Source organism: Schistocerca cancellata, chromosome 5 (genome assembly GCF_023864275.1).
Source record: "Schistocerca cancellata isolate TAMUIC-IGC-003103 chromosome 5, iqSchCanc2.1, whole genome shotgun sequence".
In the NCBI taxonomy this organism is placed as follows: Eukaryota; Metazoa; Arthropoda; class Insecta; order Orthoptera; family Acrididae; genus Schistocerca; species Schistocerca cancellata.
In genome coordinates, this window is record NC_064630.1 from 478,951,785 (window position 1) to 478,966,629 (window position 14,845).

At 45.2% G+C, this 14,845-nt stretch overlaps 1 protein-coding gene across 2 annotated transcripts in view; it reads left to right on the plus strand.

Moving 5' to 3' along the window:
• Positions 1 to 14,845, plus strand: part of LOC126187771 (methyl farnesoate epoxidase-like) — a 308,053-nt gene that overhangs the window by 132,253 nt on the left and 160,955 nt on the right. For both annotated transcript variants that reach the window (XM_049929035.1, XM_049929036.1), the window contains exon 4: positions 6,944 to 7,131. In XM_049929035.1, coding sequence (XP_049784992.1) covers positions 6,944 to 7,131 — 188 coding nt within the window. The remainder of the gene's footprint in view (positions 1 to 6,943; positions 7,132 to 14,845) is intronic.

Consider the following 14,845-nt stretch of genomic DNA (forward strand, 5'->3'; position numbering starts at 1 on the left):
CTTTTATAGACAGTCACTGAACGGGAACACAGACTTGTAATGTCTGGAGCTTTCCTTTTCCTCAGTTTGTTCACAGTATTAAATTAAAACAACTGAATTCAGCTTCTTCTGATTCTCACTTGCTGTAGTAGAAACTGACGCAACAACTCCGATTTCTTTTTCTAAATGGAATGATATTATCCTACAAGATGCAAACTCAAGTAAATTAGTTCACATTCCCTGAATGATTGGACTTGCTTCACTCTCGTCTCCTAAATACATTTTCTCTGCTTGTTAGGACCGCAAAGGAGCATAACGCAGAGCTGTATCAGCGTTCCAAAAAAATCATTCTAGTTCCGATCATTTTTGGGGTACCCGTGACTGAAATGTGAGGTGAGATCAAAAGTTTCCAAAGATATGGTCACCTTACACGCAGCTCGTTGTAGAGGGAGAGGGACCTATAGTTAAGGTACACTCCAAAACACAGTGTAGCTTGGCATTTCTCTCTCTCTCTCTCTCTCTCTCTCTCTCTCTCTCTCTCACGCACACACACACACACACACACACAAAGCATTGTCAAAGGTGAAATAAACAAAAGACAAGTGAGTAGAAAATGCTATGGACAGCAATGGATTGAAACCCAGACCAGCTAATTTTCAATTGCAATCTGACATTTATCCTCTGAGTCAAGGAACCACATCCAGAATTGGGTCTCTGAAAGTCAATTTTTGTAAAAGGTGATTGAGAAACAGCTGCTGTTCAACATATAACGTAAAATTAAAAACACCTTCCACTGTCTATAATTTGAATATAATTTATTTATGCGACCAGTTTCGGCGTTTCACTGCGCCATCTTAGGGCCCCCTGACCAACGGGGCGGAAGAATCCAGCGTCTTGTACAGTTGAAATGGGGCCCACGTTAAGTAAATGATATCCTGGTGTGACGCGCTCAATGTGTGTTTAAGTAATGATAAATTATGATATTTTATCCATTTTGGATCTTATGAACTCCATGACTGTTAACGATAGTCGGTGAATGACGCAACCAGTCACAAATACTTTTTGAATGTTTTATTTTACTGTCATAACCGGTTTCGGCAATCATGTCCATTTTCCAATGGCTAACATTTTTTGTTAAATAGATGCATTGTTCAACAGCATGTCGCATGCTCCACAATACGTTCCAGTAGATGGCGGTTCGTTTTGTTGTGGTTCACGTGGTTTTCTAATTCGATCCTCAATAGGCATTTTAAGAATATTACGAAGTGTTGCCACAGTATCTTATTTACAATATGTGTGCTGTAGTGGAATTCAAGAACGTATACATCGAGCTAGAAAACCACATGGACCACAACGAAACGAACAGCGATCTGCTGAAACGTATTGTGGAGCAGACAAGATGTTGACCAAAACATCTATGTAACGAGAAATATTAGCCATCTGAAGATGGGCATGGTACCATAAAACAGGTTATGCCAATAAAATAAAACATTCAAAAAATACTTTTGGTTGACTGTGTCATTCACCGACTACAAGATAAATTATTTTTATTCTTTGGTTGTAGTGGGTTCAAATCTGTTGAATGCATACAGAAATCTTTAATCAATTCACTGTAAGTTATTCATAATAAAGATTAAATAATGATGATTTCGACTGACGTTTGTAAATTATTTGTAATCTGATGTAGGGCGTGAAACTATTTTTACATCTGCTATCACAAATCTAGACCATGATCTGATGCATATTCATAGACCAGAGTTCGTTAAACTATGTAGGTACAGAAAAACACCATTGAAGTAATTACCGCCAGCCGCGGTGGTCTAGCGGTTCTAGGCGCTCAGTCCGGAACCGCGGGATTGCTACGGTCGCAGGTTCGAATCCTGCTTCGGGCATGGATGTGTGTGATGTCCTTAGGTTAGTTAGGTTTAATTAGTTCTAAGTTCTAGGCGACTGATGACCTCAGAAGTTAAGTCGCATAGTGCTCAGAGCCATATTTTTAAGTAATTACTCACGAAATATTTCTGAAATAATAAAACAGAGGTGATTTGTTTTGAGCTTGCTACGTAATGAATCATAAAAGAAGGTTGTATACCTGGAAGAATCCTGGAGATACTAAAAGCTATCAGATAGATTATATAATGGTAAGACAGAGATTGAGGAACCAGGTTTTAAATTGTAAGACATTTCCTGGGGCAGATGTTGATTCTGACCACAATCTATTGGTTATGAACTGCAGATTGAAACTGAAGAAACTGCAAAAAGGTGGGAATTTAAGGAGATGGGACCTGGATAAACTGAAAGAACCAGAGGTTGTAGAGAGTTTCAGGGAGAGCATAAGGGAACAATTGACAGGAATGGGGGAAAGAAATACAGTAGAAGAAGAATGGGTAGCTCTGAGGGATGTAGTAGTGAAGGCAGCAGAGGATCAAGTAGGTAAAAAGACGAGGGCTAATAGAAATCCTTGGGTAAAAGAAGAAATATTGAATTTAATTGATGAAAGGAGAAAATATAAAAATGCAGTAAATGAAGCAGGCAAAAAGGAATACAAACGTCTCAAAAATGATATCGACAGGAAGTGCAAAATGGCTAAGCGCGGATGGCTAGAGGACAAATGTAAGGATGTAGAGGCTTGTCTCACTAGGGGTAAGATAGATACTGCCTACAGGAAAATTAAAGAGACCTTTGGAGAGAAGAGAACCACTTGTATGAATATCAAGAGCTCAGATGGCAACCCAGTTCTAAGCAAAGAAGGGAAGGCAGAAAGGTGGAAGGAGTATATAGAGGGTTTATACAAGGGCGATGTACTTGAGGACAATATTATGGAAATGGAAGAGGATGTAGATGAAGACGAAATGGGAGATAAGATACTGCGTGAAGAGTTTGACAGAGCCCTGAAAGACCTGAGTCGAAACAAGGCCCCAGGAGTAGACAACATTCCATTTGAACTACTGATGGCCTCTGGAGAGCCAGTCATGACAAAACTCTACCATCTGGTGAGCACGATGTATGAGACAGGCGAAATACCCTCAGACTTCAAGAAGAATATAATAATTCCAATCCCAAAGCAAGCAGGTGTTGACAGATGTGAAAATTACCGAACTATCAGTTTAATAAGTCACAGCTGCAAAATACTAACGCGAATTCTTTACAGACGAATGGAAAAACTGGTGGAAGCCGACCTCGGGGAAGATCAGTTTGGATTCCGTAAAAATGTTGGAACACGTGAAGCAATACTGACCTTACGACTTATCTTAGAAGAAAGATTAAGAAAAGGCAAACCTACGTTTCTAGCATTTGTAGACTTAGAGAAAGCTTTTGACAATGTTAACTGGAATACTCTCTTTCAAATTCTGAAGGTGGCAGGGATAAGATACAGGGAGCGAAAGGCTATTTACAGTTTGTACAGAAACCAGATGGCAGTTATAAGAGTCGAGGGGCATGAAAGGGAAGCAGTGGTTGGGAAAGGAGTAAGACAGGGTTGTAGCCTCTCTCCGATGTTATTCAATCTGTATATTGAGCAAGCAGTAAAGGAAACAAAAGAAAAATTCGGAGTAGGTATTAAAATTCATGGAGAAGAAGTAAAAACTTTGAGATTCGCCGATGACATTGTAATTCTGTCAGAGACAGCAAAGGACTTGGAAGAGCAGTTGAACGGAATGGACAGTGTCTTGAAAGGAGGATATAAGATGAACATCAACAAAAGCAAAACGAGGATAATGGAATGTAGTCAAATTAAGTCGGGTGATGCTGAGGGAATTAGATTAGGAAATGAGACACTTAAAGTAGTAAAGGAGTTTTGCTATTTAGGGAGTAAAATAACTGATGATGGTCGAAGTAGAGAGGATATAAAATGTAGACTGGCAATGGCAAGGAAAGCGTTTCTCAAGAAGAGGAATTTGTTAACATCGAGTATAGATTTAAGTGTCAGGAAGTCGTTTCTGAAAGTATTTGTATGGAGTGTAGCCATGTATGGAAGTGAAACATGGACGATAACTAGTTTGGACAAGAAGAGAATAGAAGCTTTCGAAATGTGGTGCTACAGAAGAATGCTGAAGATAAGGTGGGTAGATCACGTAACTAATGAGGAGGTATTGAATAGGATTGGGGAGAAGAGAAGTTTGTGGCACAACTTGACTAGGGATCGGTTGGTAGGACATGTTTTGAGGCATCAAGGGACCACAAATTTAGCATTGGAGGGCAGTGTGGAGGGTAAAATTCGTAGAGGGAGACCAAGAGATGAATACATGAAGCAGATTCAGAAGGATGTAGGTTGCAGTAGATACTGGGAGATGAAGAAGCTTGCACAGGATAGAGTAGCATGGAGAGCTGCATCAAACCAGTCTCAGGACTGAAGACCACAACAACAACAACAACGTAATGATGTACTCGGCTTATGTACCCCGGATGCGGACACACAGAATGAAAATTATTAAAATCTTTGCAACATATATGCAGAGTTCTACCATGTTTCGAATATCCATTGTTAATCTTTAGAAGAACTTGACTCCCTGGGCTGTATTTAATAAAAATTTTATTATACGCTTTAATGGCAGACAACAATCAAACTAATTTAAACACTGTTATTAGTCCGATATTTGGTTTAGGATACTATTTCTATATAAGGAAAGGCTTTTGTAACTAACAAGACTTAATTTATTTTCAAACGCACTTAGCATTATAATATATTACAGACCATAAGAGGCAGTTGAGAGAAATCAATATATATATATATATATATATATATATATATATATATATATATATATATATATATATAATGAGCAGTCATGATTATGTCCACATATAACAAATGACAACGCCTTTCATTTTTTGATAACGTCTTTATCCTCTCCAAGAGACTGTTCGTCCGCTGCTTACTGATAGCTCTTTGACCTCACAGCACTGTACATTCAGTATAATTACGCGGTTATTTTATTTATTACATTCCAGGAGACGGTACAGTAGACTTCTGGTTTTAATAACGCAATCCCTTCGTTCATCAATTGAAGATTGCTAAGCAAACGTTCAAACCGAACTGTAGGGATCTCTGAGTTGAAACCAGAAGTCTACGAATGCCAGTTACTTAATGGTGGCCCCTGTTTCGACTGCACCTGGAGCTGATTATACCTACACATTGGTCATGGGGCCTGAAGATAGCGTAGTGAAACGCCGAAACACGTGGCATAAATGCATTATATTCAAATCATAGACGGCCGAAGGCATTTCTGATTTTGCATTTTACACCCATAATTAGTGAACACTAGTAATAAATTACAAGTACCGCTAGAAAATGACATATTAAGCTATGAGAGAACTAGCAACACAGGAGCACATGCTCTGTTCAGCTCTGCAAACAAAACGTGAACACAGTATTGTTTTAAATGTGAATGTATGCTTTCCCGGCGTATACAGCTGGCGAAGAGTTCTCGGGCTTCCAGCCGTGTGGCGGTGTCTTCAAACTGCGACGTTTCGACGAGTGACATATTCGTCATCTTCTGGCGAAGTGCCGAGACTTTGCGGATGCCGGTCCCTTTATACCTGCGACGTGCCCTCACCACCTGGCCGCGGGAGGCTGGGTCCAGAGGAGCCGCCGGGCTGGGTTGAAGGGGGAAGCGGGTGCGCCGTTCGTGTCTCCGTCAGAGCATTCCGGTCGCGTCTCATGAGCTGGACAGTTGTTGGTGCGTTCCTGGCGTATTGCGGCTAATGCTGGATTCGAGGCCGCTATGTGTACGACACTTTCGTGATTTGGCAGCATGGCAGGCAGGCACTGGAGGAGTTTATGGACCACCTAAACGGCATACATGAGAATATCACCTTCACGATGGAAGAATGGCTGTATTCCATTCCTGGACATACTGATCAGGAAGAAAGCGGCTGGCACGCTGGGCCATTCAGTTTATAGAAAGAGGACGCACACAGACCTGTACCTCCATGCAACCAGCTGCCACCATCCGGCGCAACGCCAGTTAGTACTGGCCACCTTGGTACATAGGGCGCGCGTCATTTGTGACAAAGAAAGCCTCTCAGACGAATTGCACCACCTAAGAGAGGTATTTCGGAAAAACTGGTACAGTGAAACACAGATTGGTAGAGCCTTCAAGAGGAGACAGGCTGACAAATTTCAGGAAGAGGAAGAAGAGGAAGAGGAAGTTAACAAGAGACTCGCCTTTCTTCCATATTTGGAGCCCATATCTGCCCAAATCGGGAGGCTACTGAGAAAATCAAACATAAATACCGTCTTCCGACCACCGCCGAAGATGAAAGAGCTGCTGGGCTCAGCTAGAGACCCACTCAAACTCAACACACCTGGTATATGCAGCATTGCCTGCGAATGTGGTGTACAGTACATTGGACAAACGCAGTGCTGCATCTCGAAAAGGTGCGAGGAACACACCAGGCATGTCCGACTTGGACAGATAGAGAAATCTGCTATAGCTGAACATAGCATCAAAGAAAACCACACCTTTGATTTCGAGAACATCAGGGTGCTGTGCCGAGCCGGGAGCTATTGGGACAGCGTCATTAAAGAATCAATAGAAATACGGGTCCACGAGAATCTTGTGAACAGGGACGAAGGTTATCAACTGAGCGCGGCCTGGAATCCAGCATTAGCCGCATTACGCCAGGAACGCACCAAGAACCGTCCAGCTCACGAGACGCGACCGGAATGCTCTGACGGAGACACGAACGACGCACCCGCTTCCCCCTCCACCCCGCCCGCAAGCACCACTGGACCCAGCCTCCCGTGGCCAAGTGGTGGGGGCACGCCGCAGGTATAAAGGGACTGGCATCCGCAAAGTCTCGGCACTTCGCCAGAAGATGACGAGTATGTCACTCGTCGAAACGTCGCAGTTTGAAGACACCGCCACCCGGTTGGAAGCCTGAGAACTCTTCGTCAACAGTATTGTTTGTTATCGGTGGTGAGTACACCGTAGACTGAGGTCTGGCCGTGGTTTCTGAGCAGGCTACCGCTTCCCGCGCGGCGACCAGCTGGTGCAGACGCTGATGGACCTGCAGGACGTGCGTTCGCGCGCCTTCGATATGACTGGTGGCAAACTCAGCGCCATGCCGTGGCTGCGCTTCATCCAGCCCGAGGCAACGGGCTACAACGCGATCACCAAGTTCAACAAGATAACAAGCGCCTTTTGTATGGTAAGTACTGGTAGTCAAGTCGTGAAGCATGCGCTCAGTGGATAAGGATAAAACTTTGTAGTTAACTGGGGTAAAGAAACCGAAATGCTTGAAAATTTGCCTGGTGGCGAGGTAAAGCTAGTCGCCTGACTTGAATAAAACCCGTATCTCAGTGCTGTGAAGATACACACACCCCCAGGAATTGTCACTCTCCGCATCACTCGCAAGGATGGCAGAATGCATAAGAATCTATTTGGCACTGTCTCTAATGACCATTCACGGGTTGACCCACTTTGCATAATTTACAATATATTGAATAATCTCTCCCAAAAATGTGTTTAATATGGGAAAACATGAAGTTGTTCTATAAATTACTGAAATGAAAGTGAAATTTAGTATAACAATGAGATTTATTGATTTAATGCACAAATGAACCAAATACTCAGATACTATGATAATGCATGACCAGTGAAGTGCATAACAAGTGCAACAAGTTTCCATGAATAATTAGGTGGCAAAGTTAAAATGGGCGGATATCAAATGTTTGTAGGTCCCTTTCCCCCACTGTGAGTGGGCTGACTATCCTAACAAATTGCTAATTCCTTAGCACGTGGTACAGTGACTAAGTAACAATGTTCAGCTATAAAATCCCACATGGAATTTAGATCCCCTGTGTACACTATGTGTGCAGAAGCGGTGCTGAGGGGTGTAGTGTCTTGCGGTCGGCAGGTAAGAACTAAATCAAATTTGAACACACACATTAGTTTACCAAAAATACGCCTTCTTGGCATACACTCATTTCCAAACGCAAGAACAACAAGAAGCACAACAATTCTTGAGATGGTACAAGGCAGATAAGAGTATAAGATAACGAAAAGAGCCACACAGAGTGGCTACGTGGTTTGAGGCGCCCGCTGGAGGTTTGGGTCCTCCCTCAGGCATGGGTGTGTGTGTTGTTCTTAGTTAGTTTAAGTAGCGTATAAATCTAGGGACTGATGACCTCAGCAGTTTCGACCCTTAGGGATGCACATACATTTGAACATCTGAACAACGGAAAGAAAATAATAACCAAAATACTACTCTACACAATTACAAAGATACAACTTTCTACTGCAAGCTTCGGCGAATGTCAATTATGCTGGAGCTGACATAAGTATTGGCTTGAGCTGTCTTAGCTGTAGGTACACACTGCCGGTCTGACTGCTGGCGTGCTTACAACGCCGATTCGGCGGAGAGCTACATGTAGTCACATTAGTTCCAATTAGTGGATCTCTGTCACATGGCTGTTCACAAAATAGCTCCGTGTTAATGCGGAAAGTCTGTTGGTGTTTACATCCACTGTCGATGTTTTGATCTGAGCTCTGGAAGGAAGGTTAGCCGTCCACCTTGCTTATCTGTTGTGTGGGCCCTCTGACTGATGAGGGGTCGCTATGACATTTCTACCCCTGGAAAAAGAATGCACGGTACCACAAACGTCCAGAGGAGTAGGGGCATCCAGGCCGACATCCATAGGTTTGTGGCCAGCAGGGGCAGGAGGCGGCAATGCAGCAGTGGCAGCTGGCGGCTGAGGCAGCAGCTGAGGCAGAGGCAGAAGCGGATGTTCCATCACAGGGTGGCCGGCGACAGGCAATGGCAGCTCCCTGGGGCGTCATGGTCCACCAGACGGGGGTAGAGCTGGTTGAGGTGCCAGCGAGCAGCAGAACCGTTGGCCCACCGTAGAAACGCCATCCACAGAGCTTGGTGATGACAGCAGGCTCCCAGAGTGCCTGTGGATAAGATCCACTTCCAGATCTCCTACCTGACGTGGAAGGAATACGCCGAAGTGCGACCGGGAGGCTGAGAAGTCTCAGGAACAAGGGCAGATAAGCGAGAGTGGAATGGTGGACCGTGAAGTATCTCTGCTGGACATGGGGGGCAGCACGGTATGTAGCCAAAAAAAGAAGCATGCCTTCCTCCAGTGGGTGATGGCTCAGCAACTTATCAAGCTGGTTCTTGAACGCCCACACAAAACATTGTGCATGGCTGTTTGACACAGGGTTAAGTGGGGAAGTGTGGATGAGGGAAATCCCATTGGCAGCACAGAATTGCGGAAACTCGGTCGAAGTAAAGTGTGGACCATTACCCATAACGATCGTTTTGGGGAGTCCCTTGACAGCAGAGAGGCACCAGAGAATTTTGATAGTCTTAGCGGAAGTGGTGTTCATCATGCAGGATATAAAAGGGTATCCCAACCTGTAGTCAATCAGGATGAGTCACTGTGTACCATGAAACGGCCTTGCTAAATCCAAGTTGAGACATTCCCATGGAGAAGCTCATCAGGCCACGAAAAATACTGGGGTGTGGATGCTGCCTAACGGGTTTGGCACATGGTGCTGGCTGACACGAGAGAGGCAATGTCTTTATCCAATCTGGGCCAATAAAGGTGGCGGCAGGCCAACTGTTTGGTGAGGACGATTCCCCACTGACCAGGGTGGAGGAGGTCGAGGACACGGCGGCCCAATGCATGCAGTACGACCACCCTGGGAATGTCTGAGTCACTATCGAAAAATATGACGCTACTGCAGAGAAAGAGACTGTGCCAATGATCCCAAAAATTCGGGACTTCCGCATCGCAGGTGCCACTCAGAGGTGCGAAAGACAATATCAAAGTCGAACATCAACAGGAAGAGGGACGTGCTGTCCGGGTGGGCACTGCGGCACTCGGGTGAAACAAAGAAACCAAAGGTTTGTGGTCGGTCTGCAGAGTGAAATGACGACCATATACGAAATAGTAGAATTTCGTCAGGGTGAAGACCAGGTCCAAAGCTTCCTTTTCAATTTAACTATGTTTGGTTTGAGCGTTGGTCAACGTTTTGGATGTGAAAGCTACCGGTCTCTCAACGCCATTGAGCACTTGAGAGGGGACAGCACCCAGGCCATCGGTGACGACGATGATGGGCAGGGAAGGGTCGTAAGTGGCCAGACTTGGAGGGCGGCAGAGAGCTGACTTGACACTTGTGAAAGCCTGCTCTCATGCTGCATCACAAACCCAACGCACACCCATTAGCAACAATCCGGACAGGGGTGCTGAAATCTGGGCGGTGTTGGGTATAAAACGCCGATAATAGTTAATTTGACCGAGGACGGATTGCAGTTACATCACGTTGGTGGGTAGAGGCATTTTCTGAATCACCTCGACATACTCCTTAGAGGCATGTAGGCCACAGGCATCAATCATGAACCCGAGATAACTGACCTCGCTCACAAAAAAGTCACACTTCTGTTTATGGCAATGCAGGTTATCCTCGGAAAAAGTATGAAACAGCCTACCCAGCTTATCCACGTGGTCCAATGCGGACGAGCCACCGACAGTGACATCGTCCAGATAATTTGCTGTACCGGGCACCTGACTTTTGAGCTGTTCCAAATAACGTTGGAAAATGGCGGGGACACTGGAAGTGCCAAACGGGAGGCGGTTGTACCAGAAAAGGCCACACTGATATTGATGACTAGGATCTGCTGTGATTCTTCGTCCAACGGCAGCCGCAAATAAGCATCGCGCAAATCAGTTTTGACGTAAACGGTGGAGCCCACAAGACGTGCGAGTATGTCATCCACCGATGGGATTGGATATGAATCGATGACTAACTGAGAATTTACCGTGACCTTAAAATGGCCACAGATGCGTAAAGCACAATTCAGCTTCTCGATTAACACGATAGGCGTCGCCCAGCGGCTGTGCGTGACGGGAGAAAGAATGCCATCGTCGTGTAAGCAGCGAAGTTTCACCTGGAGCCTGTCTCGGAGAGGAAATGGAACCAGATAGGCCTTAAAACGAGGCAAAGCAGAAGGAAGAAGTTGAACACGTGCAGTGAAACCCTTAACCCCTGGTGTGGAGGATGAAAACAACGTTTCGTATTTGCTGAGCAAAGGGCAAGGAGGGTATCCAAGGAGGGTATTCCAACCGCCTGTACCTCATGCTTCACTGACAAACGCAGACGAGCAAAAATGTCCACACCCAGAAGCATAGTAGCGGCGGAGGAGCCGACCACCAAAAACTGAGCGGTGAAGGAACGACCATTGTAGGAGGTTTGTGTCGAGAAAACGCCGTCGGCTGATATATAGTGATTCCTGAGACTACGTAAGGCGCAAGTGTCCGGAGACTAAACTGGCGAGCCCAAGCATTGGTATGGGGCACCACCCACAACAGAAACAAAAGATGCCATGTGAATCTGGAAGACCACATGAATATGCGCTATCTCCAAGGTAAGGACGAAACTAGCTCCCGACTGAGGAATGATGGAGAATACTTGTCCGTCAATGGAATGCAAGGCTTCAGGTCCAGCGCTGATGATTCGTGACGAGCCTGTGCGTCCGCGGGAACCGTTGCATCGACGCGAAGTTTCTGCAAAGCCTGACACACAACGGCGATGGGGACTGTTCGGCTGCAAATCGTGCACCTTGCTCACTCGTGGGGGCGGTCCGACCGCTGGTGAGCTCGGAAACAGTCCGGACGTGGAAAACAGGCGAAAGACTTGCTGTCACCGGATGTACCAACAGACTGACGAAACTCCTGCTCAGCGCTAGGCAACTGGCTAGCCGCAAAAACAATCCGAATAAGACGCGGCGGTTGTAGCCAGTGAGACTGTTTAAACGCACGAATGATCGGCAGACAGGAGTTAAGGAACAGGTCCTGTAACTTCAAAATATCAGCCCAAAGGCCCTCGTCTGGTGCGTGGAACACCACCATATCACGAATCAACGAAGAGGCATAAGACTGCTTACATTCAAAGTTGGCGCACTGGAATTTGCAATCGCGGGAGAGACCCTGAAGCGTCCTAATCCATTCCGATATGTCTGATCTGGGAACTTTCGACAAGGAAAGAAAGACTGACGGGCGGTAAACGTGTATTTGTGCGTCAAAGTACTCAAAAAGACAGCCCTTATACGGGTAAAGGAGAGATCCCGAGGGGACTGCCCAGGGTTCATTTGTTGAATTAAACAATACATCTGTGGATAGATGTTGCTAAATAAAAAAGCTCAACTTAGATTTTCGTCGTGGATTCCATGTCACAGTAAATGTTGTTCCAACGGTTCGAAATAAGTTGACCGTGATTCGACAGACCTATCGAAAGCTGGAAGCGTCAGTGGAGCCACACGCAAAGTGTTCATATTACCCGTGACGGAATCAACTCTACAAGCTACCTCTTGCAACGCTGGGGAATGTGGGCGGTGGTCTGACCTTGTGAGCGCTGCCTGAATCTCTCGTAGAGTTTCCATCAAGGACTGAAGAAATTCCTCTGAGGAAGTCAATTCTTCCGAAAATGAAAGTTTTATCCCCGTCGCCAATAACTGTAGTGTCCTTTGGTCGGCAGGAAAGAACTAACGATCAAGTCTGAATACATTTTATTTTAACAAAAATACGCGTTCTTGGCGTGCACTAATTTTCAAACGCAACAACAACAAGAAGCGCAACAATTCTTGTGATGGCACAAGCCAGATAAGTGTGCAAGACAATAAAAAGAAAATAATAACCAAAATACTACTCTACACAATTACAAAGACACAACTTTCTACTGCAGGCTATAGCGAACGTCTACTATGCTAGACCCGGCGTAGGTACTGGCCTGAGCTGTCCTAGCTGTAGGTACATACTGCCAATCTGACTCTGCTGGCGTCCTTATAACGCCGATTCAGCAGAGTGCTACACGTAGTCACATTAGTTCCAATTGGTGGATGTCTTGTCACATGGCTCTTCACGAAGTAGTTCCGTGTTCATGCGGAACGTCTGTTGGTGTTTACAACCACTACCGATGTTTTGATCTGAGCTCTGGAAGGCAGGGCTTGTCTGTTGTGTGGGCCCTCTGACTGATAAGGGGCCGCTATGACAGGGGGGCATCAAATTAACTGTCTGAGTTCCTACTTTGCCAAAGCTGCAAAACACTTTACCAGAACCCGTCCTCGATTTGTGTGGAGTCGACTATCAGCGATGCACTGCACTGCTGGCTGCATTCAGGACTGCTGAACACACCAAATAGTTGTGGGCATGCCTGATGTTCTGATTAAGTCGTGACGCCGAAACCGAGTTATGCTGACTGGCAATCCCGATCAGCACCTGTTAAAACTGTCTGTGCTACCGAACAGAGAATACTGTTAATTCTACTGTCACTGGTCTCTACTTCACGTCTTCTCTGTCTGACGGTCTGTAACAGAGCACCTTGAAAAACGTTTCTCTCTACAAAATCCGAAAAAATTAAAACGCGCTGACCCCACCAAGCTGCCAATCACAAGTGTACAAATCACTGCATATAACCCCTCCAAAACACCACGAAAATCTATTAGAATTGAGAGTCTTGCCGACAAAAATTAGCTTGGCCTTGTTATGTCAGCAAGAGTCACCCACTGTCCACCAGTTAGCCTGCCCCATTAATGTGTATATTGGGAGACTGTGGCATGAGAAACATAACTAACAATTCAAAATACAGTGCGTACATGTCATGCCAGCTTGACGGACATCCTGCTGTCACCGAGCCGCAATGACAAGAACACCATGACACAAAGCCCGTCAGCTGTGACCCAGGTGCCACTAAGTCGTGCTGGCAGGTTCCACGCAATCCTCACCGCCTTCCCTCAGGTAGAGAGAGCGCCCCTAGGGCCCGAGCTTCCTGGAACCCAGCCGACTTGGCCTAACACAACACCTCTGTCTCACTCTCTTCTCCCACCCTGAATGTCCACCAACAGATCTTGAAAAATAGCGAATGGAGAAGAGGAAAGTCAAAACAATATTCGGTGAAAGTAAAAGCAAGTGTGATAACATTAAGAGTGAAACGGGAATTCCGTGATTAAATACAGAGTAGGGAGTGAATAGGTGGGAAGAGTACTGTAAGTGGGTATAAGGAGAAACAGGAGTCGATTTAGAAGCAATGGGGGATCAGGTATTAGAATCAGAATTTAAGAGAGCTTTGGAGGACTGAAGATTAAACAAGGCAGAAGGGATAAACAACATTCCACCAGAATTTCGCAAATCATTGGGGAAAATGGCAACAAACCGACCATTCAATTTGGTGTGTAGAATGTATGAGTCTGGCGACATAGCATCTGACTTTTAAAAAAATATCATCCATACAGTTCCGAAGAGCACCAGAGCTTACATGAGCGAGAATTATCGCACAATCAACTTAACAGCTCATGCATTCAAGTTGCAGACAAGAATAACATGCAGAAGAATGGAAAAGGAAGTTGAAGATTTGCTAGATGACAATCACTTTGACTTTAGGGAAGATAAAGGCACCATAGACGCAATTCTGACATTGCGGCCGATAACAGAAGCAAGACTAAAGGAAAATCAGGACACGTTCATAGGATTTGTCGACCTGGAAAAGGCATTCAACAACGTAAAATGGTGCAAGATGATCGAAATTCGGAGAAAAATAGGGGTAAACTATAGGGAGAGACGAGTAATATGCAATATGTAGAAGAGCCAAGAGGCAATATTAGGGGTGGAGGACCAAGATTTAAAAGGGTGTAAGACAGGGAGGTAGTCTTTCGCCCTGATGAGAAGTAACAGAAATGAGAACGACGAAAATTTAACATCAGAAATGATGGTCACGACGAAGATGAAGTTAAAGAATTGTGCTACCTAAACAGCAAAATAAACAGTGATGGACGGAACAAGGAGGATTTCAAAAGCAGACTAGCACTGGCAAAGATGGCATTCCTGGCCAAGAGAAGTCAAGTAGTATCTGACATAGGGCGT